Below are 24,498 nucleotides of genomic sequence, written 5' to 3' on the forward strand. Positions count from 1 at the left end.
ATGAAAATGGGATAAGTCCTTTTTTCTCAACAATCATATATTGAATAGTTTACTCAAAACAAGGGGATCCATCAATAAGGCATAATCAGCATAATCATCTTCACATGCACATATACAGAAATTGTGGCAACTGTTCAATGAAAACTTAACTGTGATGTAGATTTCCCTCTAGCAATAATTTTGCCTCCATAACTGAAGAGCGAATGCTTCTCATCTCTTCTTCCACTTTTTCGGATAAGAAGCATGAGTTATGCCTGTTATCGTCTAATAACCGGTTTGTCTTTTGGACGGCTACAGATTTTTCTGTTACCAATTCCTCCATCCTTTGATGCTCCATCTGCAGTTCTTCTTCCAAAATTCTTATCTCTGCCTCCTTCAGACCTGCTTCAAATAGGCACTCTTGGTACTCCAACATAATGTTCTCAAATTCTATCATTCCACTATTCCTCATTTCCAACAGTGTCTCCTTTTCACTGATTACCCCTTGAACTCCGGCCTCCATCTCGTCAACGGACCTTGAAGCTTTCTGTACCTCCAACTGAACAGCTTTGATTTCACTATCAGCCTTTCTAGACTTCCTTGTCAAATCTTCAAGTTCCTTTCTTATTGCCCCTAGTTTTTCTTTAGCTAGCTTCATCTCATTTTGCAACTTAGTTTTTTCCTCTGCAGACTTGAGTAAATCTGTGGCTCGACCAGTGAATTGCCAGCTCTTTGGTTGGGGATCTATTTTCTCGACATTATCTATTGCAAAGAGGACCTTGTCATTTTCTTGTTTTTGACTTTCTTCATCTAACTTGGATTTTAAGCTTGCAAGGTTGCTCCTCAGTTCCCCTTCAGATTGTTGAATCTTTACACATTGAGCCTCGATTTCTGCTTTGTGTGCTTGAAGGGAGGTCAGCTCGCTTTTCCTCTGGGCCAAATAAGACTTTGAAGCATCTGCCCTTGCTCTTGCCCTTGTTTCTCGTTGTTCAAAATAAATTACGGAAGAAGAAAAGTTAGTAAGAGAGTATCTCAGAGCGCAAAGCTTACTCTGTGCAAGATCTCTACTTTCTTGCTTTTTGGCTAAGACTAGTTTAAGGGATTCAACCTCCTCCTGCTTTAAGTGAACTTCATCTTCCACAACTTCAACCTGTTTTGAGAGTTTATCGGCCTCAAATATCATCTTTTCAAGTGAACTTAAAACACTGATATTCCTGGTTGAACCTGAAAGCTGTTCTTCTGCTGTTTCAAGCTTCTTTCTAATCATACTTAAATCTTCTGGCAACATTTCTACAATAAGAGCGGGTGGATCAGTTTCCATCTGTGTTTCAGATTGCATCTGTTTTGTATCGTCCACATTAGACGTACCTTTCTCTTCTACTAATTCGTCTGATTCATCCAACCCATTCCCTTCCTTTATATCAGAGTTTGTGTGGGAACATAATTCATCTGCAACAAGACCATCATTTTCTTCTTCAAGAGAATTTCTAAGTCTTGGGATGGACTCATTGCTCTCTCCCCCTCCATCGAGTATTTCCATTTCAGATGGTACAGATTGACAGACCAAATTTTGTGCTTCATTGGGGTTGAAAGGTTCAACGTATGCCTCGTTCTTCCCTTCATCAACTTCAACAAACTTCTCAATGCAATCAGATTCTCCTTTCGTGTCAGCTTTTGTGTTTTCTAAAGAAGAAAGCATCTTCTTGAACTCATCTTTCTCCTGCATGGCCCCTTCATACAAGCTCATTAACTTATCATTTTCCTCGTGCATTTCCACTAGCTGTTGCTGTAGCCGCTCAACCGCTTTCTCATGAGCCTCTTTTTCATCGGAAGTTTCGACCACTTTAGCATCATTCTGTGCAGTTTCAACTTTACTTCCATTTCCAAACTTACTTTCCGAAGCTGCTGTTTCATACAGTTCAATGAGTTTATTGTTATCCTCGATTAGAACTCTTAGCTTCATACGAAGTTCATCATTCTCTTTGGACAAGGCTATTGCCGTTTCATGAGCACTTGCTTCTCTTTGACTAGCAGCAGCAATGGCGTCAACCATTGTCTTTAACTCCATTTGGTCGCTAAAACTGATGGTGGACATGTCATTTGATGCCAAAGGAAGCTCAACTTGATTAGTTCCGTCCACAGGTCCAGTATATCCGTTAGACTCGAGTTTTGTTGCCATTTCATCTACACGCCTGCAAGATCAGATGCGCTTAATTGCTGCCATAAATGTTCAGTTTATAAACCAACATAAAATCAAGAGCACCAGCTGGAAAAAGACACTACTACCTCTCAAACTAAATTTCATTTTTATCGATTAAATCGGACCATTGAGGTTGTTCAAAACTCCTTTTACATTTAACAGAGAACATATAATATTACCTCGCTAATTTTTCCTTTTCTTCAACGCATAATTCAAGTTCCTTGCGAAGTGTATCCAGTTCATCTTGGTTGTGAATGGCCTAAAACAGTAACATGGATATCATCAAAACCTAATTATACAATAGCAATCAAGTAGAATAAGTTTGAGACAGAATTAAGCTTCTTCTATATTACACCCATATTGTACGAGTTTTGTTACCACCTGCATGCGAAGGAATTCATTCTCCTCGTTTATTGAAGATCTCCATGGTGATCCCCGCTCCTAAATAAGAAATACGAGCAAAGAACCGTAAAAAATTAAAGATGCTTGATGATAAATGAAATTCTCTGTTCTCCAAGTATAAAAGTAATTCTATTTGACAACCATTAAATTCTTGGTTCTTAGTTTTTAGTTCTCAGTTTTTGAAAATTAGTTATTGTAGTTTTCAAATTTTAGCTTAGATTTTGAAAACGTATGAAAAAATTGATAAGAATAGGTGAAAGCCGTATTTTTATGTTTAGTTTTAAAAAAATCAAATTGTTATTAAATTGATAAAAGACGTGCTGAAAATGAATGCAACTACAGATTTCAGCGATGGAAAAATGAAAAAGGAAAAGGTTAAATTTCAGCATTCAATCAAATCATAAACTATGCTCAATTGTCATCAAGGTTGAAGTATGTAATTTCCTTTTCGTTCGATTCTTCTAGGGAAACACGTATGATAGTAACTCAGTCTAACCTGATTGGTAGTCAGAAAGTTTTCATCATCGACATCTGCTATCATGTCTGGATTTCCTTTCTGCAATATAGCATTTACATATAGAAGATTACAAGGCCTGGATATAAATTTCATGTTATAATAATTCACCATAAAATAAAAAATCACAGAAGTACCTGGATTGACGAAGGATCTGATTCATGCATTAGTTTCCAGTCAAGTGCTTCCAGTAACTGTAGGTTTCATTAGAAGCTAAACTTTTTTACCATAAATTCTAAAATAAAAAATTATATGAAGATTCTTCTTATGTTTTTACCTTGCTTTCCAATTCCATGATCTGTTCGTGTACCATCTCCCGTTCGCCCTCTTCATAAAATGACTTCAACCTGTAAATTAATGCACAGATTAGACGAGGAAATAACATAGAAAATTACTGATGTGGCAGAAATTAGGTTAATTTCATCGTATATTATCTAAAATATGAATTTCTTGTCTCAATATTCAAGATCAGTTCCACTTCTGTGTGACGGTTGACAAGAAATTTATGCATGTTTCTTATATTTTAAATAATTCTATATGATCCTGAACTATAGTAAGCTTCTTTAGTGCACTGGACAAGAAAATAATCGTGCAAAGAAAGGTGGTTGAAAGAACCTACCTTCTAATTTCTTCCTTCAAACGCAGGTTTTCCATGGCAAATCTGGTAACCTCTTGGTTCCGATCAACCTGAGTTTTCAAAACCTCAATTTCCTTCAAATGTTCCTCTTTTTCTTTCAGTAAGTGTGTTTCTGCAGAGATCTTTCCAGAAGCAACTGCTTCCAACCTTTTTATTCCTGCTTCTCGAAACCGTAGTCTCATTTTAAGACTTTGTATTTCATCCTCTCTTTGCTTGGCCTAATCATACCAAACAAGAACTGTCAACAATGAGAAACTAGATATCTACTTTGAAAGCAAATGCCAATTTCCACGTCTTTGTACCAACTTCCATCAATATCTAAATTCTTCATTAATGACAGGAGTTATATGTGGAAGTGTGCTGCGCATCCATGAACTAAGAAGCAGCAGCACGTTGGTTAACGTACCAGTTGCATCGCTGCCTGATTTTCATTAGCCAATGCTTGCAACGCCATGTCCTTATCCTTTTCTCTCCTGAAGGCCCCAACAAGGGCAACTTCATAGTCTCTTCTCTGAAATACACCAAAATTTTTTATTAAAAACAAGTAATTTCAAAAAATTCCCTCCAGCTTAAGAGGTAATGTTCAATACCTGAGACATCCTTCTACCAGCTGTAAAAGGACTCATTGACCCGTGAAGTCCATCCCATTTTAAAGTTCCTGGAGTTCCAGGAAAGCTTACTGCTAAGCTATCGTTATCTTGATTGTCTCCATCATTAACTAAACCCCGTAATCTGGAAACTTCTTTCTGAAGATTGCATATGAGTAAGTACAAGCAATTACCCGAACAACCACAATTTTTATGAACTAAGAAGCTGCTGATGATTAATTTATATTTCACATCGTTCCAGTTTCCTGTAGAATATTTAACAAGCCGGATGAAAGAATACAAGGGAACTTCCTAATAGACATCTTGGTACCTTAAGTTGTTGAATCTGTAGCCTCATGGCAATTACATCTCCAGAAGTATCTTCGTTCACGATTGCCTGAGTAAAAGCAGATATTTAATGATGAGCACTGAAAGAAACTTATTGGTAATATCACTTCAAGTTTCGAAGGAAAATTTGATAAATATATAATGGATGGCTATGGCTAGCTCATGTTGTTCGCTATGTGCAGATTTTATTCGATATGCATAGAAAAGAAAGCATACAAAAGAGACTACAGAACATACATTATTCTTTATAAATTTAGCCCGTTGTGCAAACTTCAACGTGCTCAGTGTTTCCAAAGAACAGCTGCAAGGACCCAAATCAAAGTCTTACAAAGATTGAAACAAACGTAATAATACATATATACACACACACGCATATATACACAATATGATGGTATAAAAAAAGGAAAAAAAAGAACCAAAGAATAACCTAAAAAACCCACAAAAAAAAAAAAAAAAAAAAAAAAAAAAAAAAAAAAAAAAAAAAAAAANGTGATTAAGTGGGAATTGGTACAAAAGCAATTCACTAACCAGCTTGAAGGACTGATATTAGCAATGATGATCGTTTTTGCATTTCCTCCCAGAGAATCCTAAAACACACAAGTTCATAAAACAACTAATAAGTTGGAGTACGAGAACAATTAGAAAGCAAACAAATTACACTGGTTGAACATAAACCGTTCTTGGACATGTAACCATAAATTAGCAAACAACTTACATATTTATTACCATAATCGTGAACCTACATTCTGATACAAGTGAGAGGGATGATATTTCATCAAAAAATAATAATGATACTCAATACATTAAGCTAATTTCAGAAAATTTAGCTTCATACTTGTTGCAAGGAATCAAAATTACAACACAAGTTCAGGCAAAACTGCCCAACTAATAAACCCGAGAACATTTCTGTACACAAGAAAACATTGCAGTTGCAACAAATATAGGACATTATCTTGTCGGTCACTTTGTGAAATGAAATGCAAGCTTCTCCATATTACTACACAGAATAATTCAAATAAATTAAGTTGCTTAACTTTAGTAACTGATAAAATTTCGTTGATATGACAAAGTACATTTCAATACCTGAAGCAGAAATGTAAGCTTGGAGTCCCTATAAGGTACGTGAAGTGACTTTCCATTGGATACGTTGATTAGATTCATTATCACAAGCCTGTAGTTTGAACATATTCCATGCCAAAATACTTGAGTTCAGCAAATTATTCCGGTTGCTACTAGTATACAAATTAAATATAAAAGCTTAAAAAGCATACCCTAATGTAGAAAGAGATTTGTTGATATTAGTAGCTTCCTTAAGACGTTCACCTTCAGCTCCAGAACTCTTCTGCCTGATTAGGATACATATATAAAGCTCAAGAATAAAAAATCTCAAATGCACAGGGGGAAGGAATTCCCAAGGAAGCAAATGAAACTAATTCAATAGTTTCTTTTCTTAAAATAAGATGCTTTAATTACTCATAAAGATGCTTTGATAACTTTTCAAGATATTCAAGCAAAAACAACAAGTGAAGATAATATTATTGCAGGGAGAAAAATGTTAAAAATCTTGACTGGCTTCTTTAGAGTGAACTCCATTGTCTTCTTGTTAGCTACTTTGGTTGCAAATAGCATAGCGGAAGGGGGCGGAAGGAGGAGATTAAAACTCGACAAGTTGGTAAGGTGGATTACTTACCTTTCTGATCCGGCTAAATCAACAAGATTAAGTCGAGCAAATCGGTGGTGAGTTACGCCTTGGGATTCCCACTAGAGAATATTTGATTCACTGTCAGTAATCTTAAAATGGAAGCAATAAAAAGTTGTATATTTAAAAGGGTTAAAACTTATCTCCATAAAAATTGGATGTTAAAATTTACCTTACTTTCAATGATGCATGTAAATACACTATGGGAACGACTGCTAGCACGATTCATATTGGTGGATGCTACCTTTCTGTTTGCAGCACCCTGAAATCATAGTTAACTTTCATTTTCGACTGCACAATTAAAGTTCGCAAACTGTATCTATCCAGTAATCTCCTGAACCTTTCGATACAGATGTACATATATGAATATTGAATGTGAAATAGAGGTCAGTAGAAAAACTGATTTCAGTCCACCATTCAAAATATATATCCTGCATAGCGTTTAAAACGCCATTCAGAGCATACCTGAAGAAGTTGCTGAAGAACATCGCGAGCACTTGTAACTTCTATCTCTTTGAGGTTCTCGACGTAAATCCCTTTCTTACTGTCTTCTCTAATCTATAATGTATTAGAAAAAATATATATTTTGATAATCAAAATCCAAATCAAATTGAATAATATAAAGGGGTTATAGAAAAATTACATGATTGATCCAATTAAATTCATAAATCAAAAGAAGGAAAAAAATGCTGCCGATTAAGGCTATTCCTATTCATTTTCTATTCCACTTCGAAAAGAATCTCCTGATAAAACCGCAAATTAAAAATTTTCATTTTCGTTCTGTGATGCCATTCTTCCAAAGGTATCACAGTTTGGTTACTAAAGCTATCTTTTCTTTTAAATGAAAACAGAACTTACAAAATATTACTCTTACCTGTAAGTTGTTAGATGATGGGTCCAAAAGATCAAGTATCTGTTCATTATATATTTCCAGAAACGAGCATCTACACGTGTACTTCAGCTTCTCATCTTTGCGGGCCTCTTTTTCCTAAAATATCATAATCGAATTAAGTACTGCTACACAAAAATCTTGAAATATCTATACAATATAACTGCAGTAAGGGATTGGTATCGAAGAATAAAAGACATTTCCAATGATACTAATCTCAATCCTGAATTGAGCATAGCCAAGAGATGCATACCTTCTGGATTCTCGTGAATAAGTATTCAAATACTCTAGGCGTCATCCCACAGTTGACGCTATGTCTTCGTGTACCTCCCTCAATATCTCCAAGCATGGTGTGAGTCTTTCCACTCCCAGTCTAGACGTAAAAATTCAAACCATTGAAGCTTAAACCTCAAATTGAAGAAATATATACTCACAAAAACGATTGCACTTAAATAACAACTACCATCAGACACACCAGAATCCAAGAACTATGTGATTATTGTCAAATTTATATGGTACACGAAATCTCCAAAAGTTTTTTCTTCAAAAGACAATGCTGGAAGCTTTACCCAATTTGCAGAATCAACAAGGAAAATTCGAACGTCTTACTTGGCCATATGCAAACATGCAACTGTTGTAGCCTCCAACACAGTTATCCACCATGGGTAATCCAGCCATTTTGAAAAGCTTCTCCTGTTACACTGCCAGATTAAGTCCCAATTAACAGAAAGCAAATGAAAGAACGTAATCGAAAAAAATACCTGGCTGACATTCTCATCTGCAACTAAATCAAACGTAAAGCGCGATTCAGGATGCCCTGTCCATGTAAGAGTCTGACAGCTCTCCTGCCTAACGCATTTTCCATAGCCTTGCAAAGATACTTCTGAACTACTAAGTGGGCGAATCCTTATGATCACCTGTACTCATAAACTTTATTATTAACCCTCAAAACACGAAATATAAGGACTAACACAAGAAATAGAAGCTAGCAAGAGTTGTTCATTCCGAGAACCAATAAGTTCCAAATATACAGAAGAAAAAAAAAAAACAGAAATTCTAGATAGCTCTCAAAGAATGCCCCGAATGTTCAATATTATAACGGACCTTCACAGCTTACTTTTGCTATTACATCAACATAAACCCGTTTGATTTCCTCAAAACATAGAATTGAAGACCTGATGGTTACTTGGAACAGAAAGGGCGATGAAATTGCAGAGCTAATATCGTCATAAATGACATCACCGTAGTTGATTGAACATGATTTTTCTAAACAATGCCAACCAGGGTATTCAAAAGGAAACATTCATATGGCTTCACGTTCAAAGAAAAGTAATTTCTACCAGTTGCAGATATCAAAGATTTCCTGATTTCATCTACCAAAATAAGAATCAGCTGAACCAAAATTGAAGAGTGAAATGGCTCGAATGTCCAAAATTATAACGGACCTTTACAGCTTACTGATGCTATCAAGTCAACATAAACCAGTCTGTTATTCTCAAAAAGTAGAATTAAAATTATAGCCAAGTCAACCAAACAACCCAAAGTTACCTGCACATTATGATCTTTCCAGAACGAGGGATCCTCCCGAAGCTCAAAGATCTGGCCCGACGATACAGCAACATCACCAACTGCATCTTCATCGTTGAACTCGCCAATACTCCGTATAGCAGACATCTGAGCGACACTCTCCTTGGTAGCCGATTTAAGAAAATCCGGTGAACCCCGTGGTGGATTCGCACTGTTCGATGCATGATCCTGAAACCCAAATCGGTTCTTGATTGCACTAGCCGCGTCCGATATGAACGGCATTGCTTGTAAAAGCTCGCAAGAATTTCTTCTTGCCGATGAAATTGCGAGAAATGCACCGTTCCCGAAGAGGAATCGGAAGAAGAAGACTGCTGTGAGAGAGGGGCGAAGAGAGCAGAACGTAGAAGTGATTCAAACAATTTGAAATGAGGGATCTTCGAAAAGAGAGGGAAAGTGGAAGACGTATATAAAATCAGACGATGGACGGTCACGATTCGTTAAGAGGATTCGATCATTTTTGTCCTTTGGATCATTTGAGTGGGATTTTAAATTTTGAACGGCCCGTTGGCCTTTTCTTTTTAAAAAATTTCCAAATTTTTATTATTTCAAACCTTTTAAATTTTAGAGCAAAAATATATTTATCGTTAATTATCTAATATAAATACTCGTAATATATATTAGAATAGTTTAATATTGTCCACAGTCCACTGTCCCACTGTGAGTATAAGCTCTAGTGAGTATACTTTTTGTTTTCCCAAAAGACTTCATTTCAATAGAGAGGGTGTTCATTATAAAGTTTTCCATGAACGGATGATGTCTCTACCTTGATAGTGCCCCCGTCAACCCAAGCTTCATTCGACGTTCAGTCCCTTCTCCTCGATCCTGTATTGATCCACGACCATTCTTGGTATCCTTTTTCTTTGGTGGATATCCCACATGAAATTCACAATGAGGGTTCCAAACCTCCTCGAGACCACGATGATATTTTAGTATAATGTGGGCTTGGGCACAAGCTCAACTTCTTCGATTAGGCTACACGTGGGGCTTGGTTTAGCTGAAGATGGTATTTGCTATCCGATGAGTTTCCCTAATTAGGCACCTTTGGTCTAGGCTTTAACCCCAAAGTCCACTTTGAATTGAGAACGTTCCATTGTGGATTCATAGACTAAACACAGGTTTCACTGTAGAAAACCCCTCGCTACACAAGTCGCGTCACCACATTTGTTCAGTCAAGTCACCAAAGGGTGATTCAGGCTGACAAGCACGATCGATCGGAACTAGAGTCTCGAATTTTGCAGTTCCATGGCTGCATATTCAGTCGAGCACATGTGACTAAGTCGCTTATACCTGAGCTCAAAAAAGATTCTTTATATGGACCGTGTCTACTTCAACTTCACCCGTCACTCGTGTCGTATAGCAAGACTACAAGTCAAGCATTCTCCTCAATAACATATAGCATATAAAATAAACTTTTATACTAAACATATGCTCTTACTTCTTAATTTCGAGAATCTTATTGAAATCTAACCGAGTAAGAATAATTAATATTAAAAAATGATTAAAAAAAAAAGCATGAATAAACACGGAATCTGAGGTCCAATCAAGACGAGAAGTGCTCAATCTTATGAAGCATTATTCTTTTTTCCTTTTTTTTTTGTTTTCATTTCGTTATGAATCGAAATATCGAATCAAATTAAAATTCAACTCGAATATGTAATTTTATAAAAGAAATAATAATATTATTAATTTAATAATTATAATGATAAAAGAGTATTAAAATAAATAAAAGAAAAATGAAAAGAGAAAAATAATAAAGGGGATAATTTAATGGATATAATAAAAACATAAAAATAGGGCAGTTTCTTTTCTTAGTAAAATCCAATAAATCTCCGCTTTTCTTCTTTTCTGGTTTCTTGATCTCAATCCATCCATTTTCCCCGTCTTCTTCGCTCTTTCCATGGCGATTACGCATCGCGACTGAACGCTTCTTCATTATCTCCTCTCCTCTCCCCGACGCTTCAGCTTGCATTCGCCACGCAATTGGACATTGGATGCAACGCTCTATTTCTTCGATTCGCTTTCTTTCCCGAAATGCGTATCGGAATCGACTGAATTCCTAAGCCTTGCGGTTTTCCGTCTCTGTTATGGACGGCCTTTCGAATGCCTCTGAGTGAATAATACGATCGGAAAGCATTTGTCGATTCGGATTCGATTTGCTTAATCGATTGACATTTCCGATTCGACTTCATCCTTTCGTATAAATGGCACGGAAGGTCCTCCTCCGATCTCAGGCAATCGACCGTCAAAGCTCGTCGCAGAAGAGCGAGAAAAGCGATGCGTCGAGAGATAAGCGGCTGTTCGCGGAGCTTGCCGGTGGTTCGGCGGCGGACTGTACGATCATTTGTTGCTGCTGTCCATGGACGGTGATGAACCTCGTAATATTTGCGGTGTACAGGATGCCGTTGGGACTCTGCCGGAAGGCGATGAACAGAAGGAAACGACAGCGTAGATTGAAGAGGAAGTGTCTGATTCAGCAGCGTAAGGCCGCCTCGCAGGAGTTCGAAGATGCATCGGTGGAGCCCGCATTGGAAAGTTTCGAGGCCACCAAACAGGCGAATGACGCGGCACACGGCGAAGATATGAACAAGTTAGAAGAGGAAATGTGGGGCCGGTTCAACCAGACCGGGTTTTGGAGAAGTTCTTCTCAAAGACACGAGTGAATATCAAAAATACTCACAAACGTTACCAATTTTTTCTTACTTCATACAGAATTTTTGTGTGCATTCGAATCCAACTCAAAATCTTTGAATGAAGATCCTTGAGTTCTCATTTAGCAACGTGGAAATGCATTCTTTTTTCTGAGGATTTTTAATGTGCAATTTGTATATTTCAATGTAAGAAACAATTACTTGCTACATTATTATTTGGAAATTATCTTTTTCAAAGAGCAAAATTGGTTGTTATTTGACTAAGCTGCTTTATTTAGAAAGAGAAAAAAAAAAAAAGTTAAATTACAACAAATTCCATTTATGTTTTATAAATTCATTTTAGTTTCTATATTTTAAAATTATATATTATTATTATTATTTAAGATAATACATAGAGTAATATTATAAATTTAGTTGTTGAATTTTGAAATTTGTATCAATTTGGTCTTTATATTTTATTTTATTTTAAAAATTCAGATTTACTAATACATATTATTAAATACAAAAATTGAAAATTTAAGACCTAAAAACATAGCGTTTCATTTTTTAAGTTAAACTTATAATTTAACCTAAATTTAATAATTTATTCTTATTATGCACTCTCTTTTGCTTGTTTGAGTATTACAATATATTCTACCTATGTGAAATTTTCAATGTACTAAAAAATTTGATAAATTACAAAAAAAAAGAAAAAAAATATATCATGAAAATTTGCTTCTCGTAATGAAATATTGGAAACCATTGACTAAATCCGTCCTAACAGGATTTGTTTTTTTTTTTTTTTTGGGAAAAAAAGCCTCCTACTTAGATGTTAAGGCCAAATAGCTCATCCTGGTTGACCATGAGACCAGCTCCAAAGTCCAATCAATTATAACATAGGGAGAATGGGTAGTTGAGTACGTCTCATTTGATTTGGTCATTTTTGTCCACAAAATCACAGCTCACCCACGCAAAAATGGAATTTCGTCATCAAGAATAAGTCTCCTCTACCATTCTCTAACAATGGAGTGTGCCTAGCCACCACCCCCACTAAACTTTACATTTTGCCCACCTCCTATTCGACCTGTATTGAACTAAAAAATGAAATCCAATCACGACTACAATCACATGCTACAAATACAATACACGTGCATCACATGCTACAAATGCATGTGTATACACATGCATTGTGCAATGATATTTTAACCATTCTTCTTTAGTATAAATTTGAGTCGATCCACTTAGATGAATTTTTTAAAAAAATTGTGCAACTTTCAAGATTTAAGATGGTTTTTTCAACCATTTCACCTAAAAATATCTACATATCATATACATTGGAAAAAATGAAACATTAGAGGGAGACAACTTGAAGCTAGTTAAGATTCAAGTCACTACTAAACTAGACGTTGTGTGAGATAGTGATCTTTTCTACTAGTTGCGATGCCAACCGGCGATGAAGGCAGATGTTTAAATGAGTCAGAGAGGTGGAGGAGACCAAAGCAGAGAGAATTTTTGAGCATTTGATAACACCATCGTACGTACACGAGTTTCACTCTTGAAGCATCACAACCGTAAAAATTTCACTATTTCCACAGATTCTAGATCCTTGGAACTTGGGAGGAAATCAATTCCTATCTAATCTCGAATATATGAACTTATCACCCCAAGAATCTGAATAAAATAAAATAAAATCAACTCATCTTAACAAACTTCGATTCCCATATCATTAACAGAATAAACCTGTGACCACACATTTCGTAATCTCAATTCTACTCCAAACGAGAACACTTTCAGATCATCATTCTTTCAATCACAACAATACCAAATTCATTTCAAACAGACCCATCAAATGCAGCAAAAAGTAGACCCAACAGAAACTGAACTAAGAAAAGAAAAAATGGGAGTAAAAAAATGTTCAAGCATCCGAATGCAGAAGCCGTGGAGGTTTAGTGGGTGAGACGGCAGCTGCAATGTATATAAAACTCGAGTTCCGATATTGGCAACGAAAAGGGCTGATAGCGCTATTGCACAAGCTGAGCGCATCAGTGATGCTAAGCTGATTGCCTTTCAACAAGAAATGGAACCAGACCATTGACAAAGAAAGAAGTGTCTAATAAGTCTACCAACTTCTAATTTCGTGCCATAATTGACTTATTGTTTATGACTAATAAATCTATAAATTTTAAAAATGTTAAATAAATCAAGGACCATATACAAAATTTGAAGTTAATAAGACCCCTGTTGAACACTTTGACTTGATACGACTAAGTTTAAGGCTTAAACTTGTGACAACTGCTGTGTTGAATTCAGCAGTTTTCAAGAAAAACAGGCACTCTATAACCCTCTAAATAAGAACACAGGAAACAAAGGAAATAAATAATTTCAACTACCTATAGTGTTATACACTGTACAAAATATATACATGGTAGAATATTTAGTAATCCAAAGGCAACAAACTAAAAAGAATGCACTCACCACACTAGAGCCAATAAAAGAATGAATTGAATCAGAACCTAAAAACATGAACAGCCATTGCCTATGTACCTTTTTTCTCCAGCCTCCCCAATCATGATAAATATCTTACAGGCAAGGGGGACTCCTTACTTCCTAGGTGGATTGCCTTCGCCAGTGCAATGAAATTAAGGAGATTTTCTTCATGGAACCATTTGATCTTCCATTTCGTAGAGCACAGTGATGACGTCTCCTTCTTGATGGCGGTGACCTCCTCGTCGGATTTGGGGACCAAGGAGAACTCTGATGATGCAAATTTTAAAGATAAAGTCACACACAACGCCCCCTTCACGTCAACAACCTGTTAACAAGGTTTATATTTAGTAACATTTTGCAAGAGCGTTAAGAAAGAAGGCCAATCATTTCTTTTCCTTTAAAAATGAAGTAAAGAATATAGAAGAGAAATCTCTTAAGAAAAAATGCGGTAAAGAATAAAAAAATTTTGTTTACTTCTATGAGAACAGTTCGGACGTTATAGAATAAAAAATAAGCATCGAACTTCTACGTAAGTCCGTCAAAATTGCATTTCCTGAAATTTATAAAGGTTGTGACAATAACTATCCCAAACTTAAACCTATATGGCTAAGATAATAATGGCATCTCATCGGACTGAACATAAAAAATAATACAAAGCATGACCCGATAGCCTAAGCCATCTTAAGTGTGAAGTTGAATGGACAAATGCCAGATTATATATACCTAGTAGATGCCTATTTGCCAACTTAAAATTTTACCCAAATCCCAGCAATTAAGCCTCTATTTTCCCCAAATTTGCGCGTCCTACAACTCAAGTGAAGTCATTACATGGCATAACAGACTAAATCTCTTCTTGACACTAATATTTATAAAAATTCCCTTCCACTTCTCGCTTTTAGTAGTCTTTTCACATCACAAATGAAACATCGAAATTATTTCATGGTCATAGTTAAGAATCAAAAAGCACAAATAATTACATAAAAAGTCAGGAAAACAAGTTGAGAGGGAAGAAACCCTCAACCACAGTTTGGCTAAAGTGCCACAACAATAGAACAGATGAACGTTACTCATAGCTCAGGAAGAAAGGTTACACTATTTGAGACTTGAGTCAAGTTTCTGAAAGCATAAACAAGCATAAGCAATAAATAACAGAAAATTACCATCTCAAGTATGTCGGAAATCAAGCAACATGAATCGAGTGCATAGTATGGAGGTAACGGTCCTTCCATGGAGAAAGAATCGAATTGCATTAACTGCATTAAGTCCTCGATGCACACAACTAAATGCCCTTCAAAAATAAATAAGGATCGAGGACGCCACAATTCTCCTGTATATCAAAGGAAAGCTTCAATACTTCAAGATTCTTTGTTTAAATAACAAACAAAGGGTAGCATCAAAAGGTATATCAGTGGATCGTGGCAGCAAGGTATATTTCAAGATACTTCTGTTAAAACTTAAAAAGAAAATATATTTATTATCTAATCAGAAACAAATAACTGCAAAACCCATTCATCATCCCAAGTTCTCTAGGGAGGGGAAATCTATATACATTTATTCCTAATCACATATCCCATGTTGAACTCCTTGTAGAGTCAAGAACTATCTAGCTTCTATGATATATTTTAATCCATTTTTGAAGTGCCTGTTGCTTCACTAAATCAATGACTATTTTATCCCCCTAGTTTCGAAGCAAGCAAGATCCTCATCACTTGAAGCACAAGCCCACTGCCTTCCACGACAGAAGCAACGATTTTTTAATATTAAGTTGAACAAGCTTTCCCAAAAATGTCTTTTTAGTTTCACTTTGTATATAATTTCTAGAATTAATTACTTGACTTTTCTTCGATGTTGTTTTTTGTTCTTTCTAAATTTGGGATTGGACTTTTTGGAAAAATATCAGTTTGGTCCCTGAGTTCAGTTTCCATTTCGTATCTAGATTTCAAAATGTTGCACTTCTATCTCTAAATCTTAAGTTTAGTTTTCATTTCGTTCTTATGCTTTAAAAGGCTATATTTTTATCCCTTAGTTCTAGTTGGTTGCTGAGTTTCAATATGTTACACTAACCTTTTAAGTTTCCACTAAAGCTCACTTTTGGTCTCTGTCATAAATAACTCTAACAAGATACTGATAACGATGTTGACAAATCCATTTTATATTAATTCACATGCTTACATGGTAAAGTATTTATTTTTATAATACTTCGATAGGTGATATGATAAGAAAACAATAAAAAAACTCTTTGCCCCACCCCGTTATCTCTCTCCTATCAAATAATCCTAACCCCATTCTTATCCTCCTCTTACCGGTCAACCACCAGTTGTCATCTCCCGCTCTCTTCCTCTTACCCAACCCCGCACCGCCACTCATTCTACTTGATATAACCAACAGTGGCAGTCTACTAACGCCTCCCAAATTGTTAATAAGAAATGAGCTTTCAAATTAACGGCTCTTGAAAGAGAAAAAAAAACGACCCATTAATTGAAATTATCACTCGACAGTTCAAATTACATGGTTAACATAATTGCAAAAAATATTGCATTCTCCAAGCTCAATTTCTCACGGCTTGATAATAATTGAAAATAAAAAAAAAAAAGAAAAAAGAATCTAATTGAAAGACTCTTACCCTTGAGGGGCAAAGAAGTTGAAACTCACCAAAAAATCAACTGGAAACACTATGCTTCTCCGGCTCTAAGAAGGGGTGGAAGCCATGGGAAAGAGGAAAAGGGAAGAGGGGATGGGGGATTTTTTTTGCCACGTAACCTATGGAAATTTTATATACTTTTTTTTGCCATGTAAGCATATAATAATATAAATTAATATTAAAAAGACCCGTTGGCATCCTAGTTAACATTTCGTTCGAGCGACCAAAAGTCAGCATCGGTTGAAAACCCAAAGGTCAAGTGTGATATTTTGAGAACTAGGAACCAAATGAAATTAATCTCAAAACTGGAAATAGAAGTGCAATATATTGAAATCTAAAGACAAAATGAAAACAAAACTCAAAACTAAGGGACAAAAAAAAAGTTTCTTTTCAAGATTTATTTTTCCAAAGAAGAATAAAAACATTGAAGTTATTTGGAAAACAAAGCTAGAAGGAACATGCATCTTCTAGTATGGAGAAAGACAGAAAATATTTTTCTACAGTAAACTTCTATTATGGCAATTTCTCATTCCTTGATAAGCATTCCAAGAAAAAAAAATTTGGGAAATCCTTTTGAAAAGTTCTTATTATCTGCCGCTATTATAAAGGATGTTGGTATTAAACAAAAGGGTTATAACTCCTGTCCCCATTTCCATTTACGTACACTGTCCTTGTTGAAATGAGAAGGAATAAAGCTCGAATAAGGATCATGCATTATAGCTCAAACAATCAAGTTCCGTACGTTGATAATACGTAAATTCTCTCAAAAGATATTACATTTATTTCTTTTCCTATCAGAATGTTGCCGTCTTTATTATTTAGACTAGAAATATTTCTGATTTCCAACCATGATGGTGAGAGGTAAAAACACCAACGCCGTGAACTCTACTTTTGAGAGCTTAACAATCCCGGTAGGAGCTTTTTACTAATCTGATGAAGTGAGCTAGAGACCAAAACCCCGAACATTATTTTGGCAGTGCTAAACCATCCTAAAAAATGTTTTTAACATGTCGGGCAACATATTGCAGGCCATAAATTAGTAATTTATTTTCCACTGTCCTCACGGTCGTTGCTCTTATTATGAATAAATAGCTTGACTCACGATGCTGTACAATTAAATCAAGTATACTACGGGGAATGAACAAAGAGAGATGAGCATGAGCTTACCTTGAATCTCACTGCAACAAAATAGCACCATAGAATATTGAAGTAAGTTAGCTTTTGCACCTCCACATATTTGTTTTTCAAACAATTCAACCTGGACCTGCTCCAAACTGCCATATAAATATCCAAAACCTGAGTCTACCACAATAAAGATTTAAGTGAAGATTCAACAGTGTGACTGAGCATACACGTGGGGCTACGCATAATCAATCAGATATCAATATGCCCACCAATTTCATGCATATAAGACATAATAATTCTTGTCCATATAACAGAATCACATTACATTGATACAAGGTATAGCAAGATTACCTTCTTAAGAAGCTCTTGTCACTAGGTGTCCCAATGTCAGATACTTGCAACATACAAAGTAATTGTCTCGATTTCTCAATGCATCTAGTTACAAACAAATATTTGATGCTTCTCTCCATGCAAACTCTATATCAATTAAAAAGAAGAAGAATGTTTCAGAGGATGTGAGCTATGCACGATCGCTGAATTTATGAAAATCTCACTAACCTCACAACCTGAAGCCCCAGGCCCACAAAGACCTCTTTAATATCTTCAACATTGTGACAATCCGATAAAATAAGAATCGCTCCTATGAGGCAGATAAACTGTAGTTAGCAACAAGCTACAACAATAAAGAAAGAAATTAGAAACTCTAGAGATTCCTCGAGTAGACAAACCACACAAGAACCTATTTGAAATATGCACAATGAATTAAAAGCCAACCTGAACCATCTCCAGCCGCTCGAACAATAAGTACATACAACTTGTTTCTACTACTAAGTAAAAGAACCACTTTTCTGCAAGTTCGGACGCAAACGATGTCAAGCAAACAATACTTGGGACAAATTAATACAATTCAAACAATTAATTATTTATCATCACATATGGCTTCAATATACATAGAAGATAATCTAAATGTCTAAACTAACATAGAATTAGAGATAATTTAACATCATACTAAAGAAGAAGACTCAGTTTAAGTATCTTTACGTTATCTCCCCACTATTTCCAAAATCACCCCATGTTAAACCTCATCAAAATAATGTGCAAGCGACACAATATGAGAATGTTTTAAAAAATAAAACAACTTAATTATTTCCTAACCAGTTACTCAAACTTTTGGGAAAGCTCATCATCTAATACAATCAATATACCCTTAATCGCATTGGGTATAAACCAGAAGGGAAGGGTAACTGAAACCATTTTCAGAGAAATTGCATCCCAATAGCCATGATTTAACCATTCGACCAAAAATCATGCCACCCAGTTGTGAGGCCATGAAATCAACAATCTGGAAATAATACAGTTACTTTTCCCTCGTCTTTTTTTCTTCCACTTTTCCTGAGTGGATGGTGCTAAATCCAAGAGAACCCACTACTATCGGCAAAGTTAAAGAAACAGACGGTTTATAACCTAAGCTTCTATTTAAATCAAGTCATATGAATTACAGAGGAGGATGACGAATGGGTGCTGGTCCTCTGAAACTATGAACCGGCAGAAGAAGGGGGAAAAGCCAAACAAAATCTCAATAGAAAGTGCTGGTCTGCCTAGCAAGCAAGCAATTGTGCCCCCGTTCTTCCTTTTTTTCTTTTGTGGATAAGAAACATGGGATCATAGAAAAATATTTTCCACAAGAACTAAACGATGACAGACCTGTAGACGTGCTCAGAATCAAGTATACAAATGCATTTGAGATACTGCCGACAAGTTTCATGAACTCCAGAATCTGCAATATTTAAATTGAAATAGTTTTCAATAAATTTATCATTTTCCAGTTCAATTTCCATATCAGCTCCAGAAACACTCCAATCACAACTTGTCCTTTTGTGCTTGTCTGTCATTCCAACTACAGTATGTCCTGACAATGAAACAACTCTTTTTTTCACTTTTCTTTTGCTTTCTCTGTTCCTCAGCTTACTGTTCTCATATTGGATTGAATGATCAGTTCCATAGGCATGAGCGTCAGCAGGAAAAACATTGCAAGGCAACTGCATGCTGGAGCCTTGCAAAACAGACTTCTGCATGCTAGATATTTGATCAACTGATGAATCAAAATGGCACAGGCCATTTTCTCCCACCAGATGTTCATGACACTGTTTAGAAGTACCACCTTTACTATGATCTAATGACAATTGACCTTCAGCACTTCCACGTATAGAGTTATCCTCTGTAGGTTGAATAACTTCTTGCATTAATGGTTCAAAGGGAAAGATATCATCCTCACTACTGCTGGAATAGCTATCAGAGGAAGGAACTGAATATGACTCTGCAGATAATTGCAAAATCTCTTCCATGAAGTTATGTCGGCGGTGAAGAATATCCTCTTGATAATGGGGAGGTGAACTAGGGAACGCTGAGGAAGAGTGAGACTCAGATATACTATCAATGGCATACAATGGTGACATACTACCATCTTCAACCTTTGCTTGACCTCCCTGGAACCCATTATACGAAGGATGAAAGCTTTTCACATGGGTGGATGGACTATCGATTCCTTCAAATGAAGAACTAAGGTGACTACTTTTATGATCCAATCTCTGTGTTCTAGATAAGGGCACTTCGACATCATTCCCCAGAGTCCCATTCAGGCCAAAGTAATGGGAGGTAGTCAAACCACTAGGTTCTACAAAGGAACTATCTGACTCCACAAAATTTGTACTACTTTCATCTCCCGATGCCTGAATAGACTCTGACTTATATCTTGAACTCTCACCAACATGATGTGAAGTTTTCCTACTTTTCAAATAATTTTCTTTCCCAGGGTGCAAAATAGCCCTGTTGATATTGCCATTCACAGTATTTGGAGGAGCACGATCCATCCAGTCCTCGAACTCTCGCAGCCAAAGTGCAGAACGCTCTTTCTTAATAAATTCAATTTTCTTCATCAAATCAACTGCTTCAACTTCATTATCAGATAATGCTGCTTCCCCTCTGCTTTCAGTCTCATTATCACAGCATACGGACTCCTGGTCAGAACAAAAATAAGTACTCTCTTCCTCACTCTGAATAGAAGCAATTCGAGAAATTGTCTTCTGCAAAAGCGATGACAAAAATTGAGTTATTACTTGATAATGAATCCTTGGCATCATAAATCATTTATTTAAGAAGGATCCCACGATATTAATGAAGTTCAAATATTAAAGTGAACAATGAGAAATTCAGGCCACTTCCAAAAAAAAAAAAAAAACTGAAATATGGAAGAAAATGAACATTACAACACGAATATCATTAATCATCACTTTCCAAAATGGCATTATTTACACTGCGGAATAGGATCTCTCTTTAAACAATTTATTTTCCTCACTTATAAAAAGGCCATCCCTATACCTTTTTTCAACAAGCAACTGACATTTCACCACTAATGCCATCACTGTACCGTTTGGATGGGACAGAATAATGCACGAGGAAACTTTTAACCTTGATTTCTGTAAATCGTGCTGAACCTAAAATATATATATCTACCATTCAAATTAAACTGAGAATTTAATTCAGTTCAAGAATTAAAAAATTATTGGATGAGGACATAGTTGAATACACCTATGGAGAAAGAGTAATTTTTTTAGATCTGAAGTCTACTGCTTCAGGGACAGACACAATGATTCTTATTTACTACATTCGTCCAAGGCCTCAAAACACAATGATTGTTTGCATCATATAATGCACTAAACTACTCAAAGAACAACCTCTATTGTTCCTACTCAACAAACTGCAACTGAAGTGACATCACTGATTTTTATCAGTAAAATTGCATTCGAGCATTTTAAAACAACTAAGCAATTTAATAAAACAAGTTCAAAAACATTTTATGCTTAAGAATATTATTCTCAACATGCTAAATTTTGTAGCTTAGAAACAAATATTTAAATGCAACTTCTACAAGCATTTGTACAAGAGCACACTACAGTTGAGATAACTTCACTTTGTCAAGCACTTCTGTGCTAATATAGAACGTTCTGATTTAAATGCATCATGCAGTGGCCTATCCTTCAATTACAGCAACCATTTACCTTTTTCCTGTTTATGCTTCCCTCTCCTTGCGCACCATCTTTTGCAGGGGAATAAAATCCAAAACTGGCAGGTCGCTTTTGCCTGCTAGCAATGATAATTTTCCTCTTCCAATATTCTCTTTTGCAGATTCCCTTGTCATCTAACTTCAGCTAATAAACCATAAACAAAAGAAACAAGATCACACTAAGATGAAGGAAAAAGGAAACCAACGTTAAAAACTTTTTCTTGCTAGCAATGACAGTAAAATTTAAAAACTGAATTAAAAAGGAAAAAAGAAATTGATGAAGGAAAGAAAACCAACGTTATCCGGATAAGAGAAAAGGCTGAACACATGTGCTCTGTACCACCGAGCACAACATAAGGGATTTCCCTCTAGCCATAAATTCTGTAAAGATGTAATATCCACAAGGAACTCCAACTCTGAAAAATTGGAAATTATATTGTAGGACACGTCAAGCCCTTCAAGTGACTTCAAATTCTCAATCCCACGCAATGTAGTTAGAGCATTGTTCCTCAAAACAAGTTTAATTAGATTCGACGGGACCTGCATTTTCCAACAATATTGTGTATGGGTCCAAAACTACACCTAAATCAACAACTTGAAGCAGAAAGATGATGTTTCGAATACGGCAGCTTCAAAATAGAGATTCACATAGGCTCGGAATAAAAATAATGATAAATTTTTGTATTTAAGGTCGAAAGAAAATCAAGATCAAATTAATAAACCTAACATATTGGGGGTAAAATCCATTAAATTTTAAAATTAAGCAATAAATCCAAGGTAAGGCCATAATATAAAGAATTAAAACCATAAATATTCAACAAATGCTACAAATTGATAATTTGAAGACGTTAAAACATACAAAGAAACAAAAAAGCTCTCAACACAGTTTGAAATATATACCTTGGGTTCAAATCTTAGAATATTCATCTTACGAGTTAGATACTGCTAGCACTCAAAAAGAATTAAGAGAAGAATAGCTTTTCTCCATCTTCACAACGCATAAGAAATTTTAACGAACAACATCAGTAAGGTAGCTAACTAGGAAGGAAAAAGCATGCTCCGGTGAACTATTAATAACGGTGATCAACCACAGTAAAGTGGCGAGTTCTGTGACTATAGTCATTAAATCAGACAAGACTTTTTCTTTTCATGAGGTTTTGTAGTTATTTCATAATTTTTTTATTACTTAAAAACAATATTACATAAAAACCATCCAAATAATTTCATTCCCTGTATTCTCTAACTCACTTTATAAGTCACGGTAAGCTTATAAGACAAAAGTATACGTTTAGCAGCAAGGAAGATAACAAAGTTTCTTCCGTTTCAGATGGAGGTAACATTTCCTACTTTTTTTCGTACTTGAACAAAAGAATTTATAATCAAACAACCATGAAGAACAGTCAAATTTTAATATAGAATCAACGTATGGCAATAAAGAGCTAATCTGCGGCCTTTTTTTTTTTTTTTTTTTTTTTCCGAAAAGCATCATACTTACTTTCAAAACATTATACAGGAAGTACACAAAGTGGCCTATAGAAAAACGGCGACGGGACTATTTGAAGTACATACCTCAGTAAAAGAGGCAACTGTCCTTAGATGATTAAAACCAAGATCCAAATGTTTCAGTTTCACACACTTGCGAAGATTGTCCACTTTTGCAAACTTATTTCGGCTCAGATCAAGGGTTTCAACAGCAGGTAGAAGTTGCAAAGACTCATCCATGAGAACTAAGCCATTGCACGCACATGAAACAAATGACAATCGGCTCCATTGTGCAGAGTTCTTAACCTCCACAATCCTACTTGCAAACACATGCCGCAGAGCATCCTAAATAATTTTTTTAAAAAAACATCCGTATAAGAGATCTCAATCAACTACATAGGATAAGGAGTTAAAAGTACCACTACAAAAGCATATGGCTCAATCTTTTGTGCAGCAATTAATTCAATACGTACAGTAGAATTGTGACAAATGATTTTCTCCAAGGTTTGCCTCAACTCCAGCAATCCTCTCGCCGCCGAGGTCGACAAATCGCATCCTCTGAGCTCCAAAACCTTCAGACTTCCAAACGGCAACAGAGACAGCGGCGTCGGGTCTCGCAACGGCTGCGGAAGCACCGAAACGACCTTCAGAGATGTGAGCAGTCTCAGAATTCGTCGAAGCTGCTCAAGCGCGCGGTGGTCGCCAAGGTCGGAGACATAAGCGCGAAGGTAGTCAACTGGAGCTCCGGTTAAAAGACTCTCGAGTTCATGTAAGGCCTCCAACCTCGACTGCACATAGTGCAATCCCGCTGGATTTAGCTTCAACACCGAAGTTCCTTCAATCAGAGGATCGGCGTGTTCCTCCACAAACTTCACCAACTTCTCCAAATATCGATCTCCGGTAACAATTGCCATCTCAATGGCCGAATTAGGGTTTGTCTATCACCATTGATACGAACTAAATTCCATGTAGCAACCATAGACAACGTTCGTATTCCGAAATGAAGGGAACGAATTGGAAACTAAGAAATTCGGTCCTGAAGAGAGAGAAAAAAAACTCTAGAGAGAGAAATTACAGAAGACAAAAACATGGAAGACAGAGCAAAAGATTCATCCAAGTAACTTTCGCGGGGAGAAAAATGTTACAGAGTAAAACGGCCATGGCCTCACCACGAAGAGATCGAGTGAAAAAGAAAATAAAAAATAAAAACTTCAAATTCTCCCGAAGAAGA

The 24,498-nt window shown here is 36.0% G+C and overlaps 3 protein-coding genes across 5 annotated transcripts; 1 reads left to right on the forward strand and 2 right to left on the reverse strand.

Annotated features, from left to right (window-relative positions):
- Positions 1–19: 19 nt before the first annotated feature.
- On the reverse strand, positions 20–9,222 carry LOC111793720 (kinesin-like protein KIN-12E). Its single transcript, XM_023675737.1, has 22 exons — positions 8,804–9,222; positions 8,017–8,172; positions 7,865–7,948; positions 7,509–7,628; positions 7,241–7,354; positions 6,832–6,924; positions 6,539–6,628; positions 6,358–6,428; positions 5,939–6,013; positions 5,751–5,838; positions 5,196–5,254; positions 4,905–4,968; positions 4,651–4,716; positions 4,323–4,478; positions 4,139–4,243; positions 3,715–3,950; positions 3,373–3,442; positions 3,233–3,289; positions 3,078–3,137; positions 2,561–2,620; positions 2,359–2,438; positions 20–2,171 (listed from the first exon to the last, which is right to left on the reverse strand). The coding sequence occupies exons 1-22, from the start codon at positions 9,062–9,064 to the stop codon at positions 146–148; spliced, it is 4,191 nt and encodes a 1,396-aa protein (XP_023531505.1). The 5' UTR covers positions 9,065–9,222; the 3' UTR covers positions 20–145.
- A 1,455-nt stretch (positions 9,223–10,677) lies between these two features.
- On the forward strand, positions 10,678–11,713 carry LOC111793918. The gene has a single exon (XM_023675995.1). It carries the CDS (start codon positions 11,044–11,046, stop codon positions 11,500–11,502), a length of 459 nt encoding a protein of 152 aa, XP_023531763.1. The 5' UTR covers positions 10,678–11,043; the 3' UTR covers positions 11,503–11,713.
- Positions 11,714–13,831: 2,118 nt separating this feature from the next.
- On the reverse strand, positions 13,832–24,462 carry LOC111793156. 3 transcript variants are annotated; one of them, XM_023674908.1, is made up of 12 exons: positions 23,741–24,459; positions 23,355–23,612; positions 22,083–22,325; positions 21,781–21,930; positions 19,801–20,805; positions 19,427–19,770; positions 18,497–18,570; positions 18,281–18,362; positions 18,074–18,199; positions 17,765–17,871; positions 15,117–15,283; positions 13,832–14,281 (listed from the first exon to the last, which is right to left on the reverse strand). In XM_023674908.1, exons 1-12 carry the CDS (start codon positions 24,179–24,181, stop codon positions 14,036–14,038), a joined length of 3,243 nt encoding a protein of 1,080 aa, XP_023530676.1. In that variant the 5' UTR covers positions 24,182–24,459; the 3' UTR covers positions 13,832–14,035. The 3 variants fall into 3 exon arrangements, 2 of the variants coding, with proteins under 2 accessions (XP_023530676.1, XP_023530675.1); XM_023674907.1 differs by having other exon boundaries at positions 19,427–20,805; XR_002814887.1 differs by having other exon boundaries at positions 14,171–14,281; positions 17,765–17,861; positions 19,427–20,805; positions 23,741–24,462.
- Positions 24,463–24,498: the final 36 nt, after the last annotated feature.

The sequence above is a fragment of the Cucurbita pepo genome, chromosome LG04 (assembly GCF_002806865.2).
Source record: "Cucurbita pepo subsp. pepo cultivar mu-cu-16 chromosome LG04, ASM280686v2, whole genome shotgun sequence".
In the NCBI taxonomy this organism is placed as follows: domain Eukaryota; kingdom Viridiplantae; phylum Streptophyta; class Magnoliopsida; order Cucurbitales; family Cucurbitaceae; genus Cucurbita; species Cucurbita pepo.

Coding starts and splice junctions, on each gene's coding strand:
- LOC111793156 (XM_023674907.1), bottom strand. CDS start 24,181: ATGGCAATTGTTACCGGAGATCGATATTTGGAGAAGTTGGTGAAGTTT. Junction 20,806..21,780: donor GAAGCATAAACAGGAAAAAG/GTAAATGGTTGC, acceptor TCGCTTTTGCAG/AAGACAATTTCTCGAATTGC. Junction 17,872..18,073: donor GACAAGAGCTTCTTAAGAAG/GTAATCTTGCTA, acceptor TTTATATGGCAG/TTTGGAGCAGGTCCAGGTTG.
- LOC111793720 (XM_023675737.1), bottom strand. CDS start 9,064: ATGCCGTTCATATCGGACGCGGCTAGTGCAATCAAGAACCGATTTGGG. Junction 6,925..7,240: donor CATCATCTAACAACTTACAG/GTAAGAGTAATA, acceptor AATACATTATAG/ATTAGAGAAGACAGTAAGAA. Junction 3,443..3,714: donor TTGAAGGAAGAAATTAGAAG/GTAGGTTCTTTC, acceptor ATTAATTTACAG/GTTGAAGTCATTTTATGAAG.
- LOC111793918 (XM_023675995.1), top strand. CDS start 11,044: ATGGCACGGAAGGTCCTCCTCCGATCTCAGGCAATCGACCGTCAAAGC.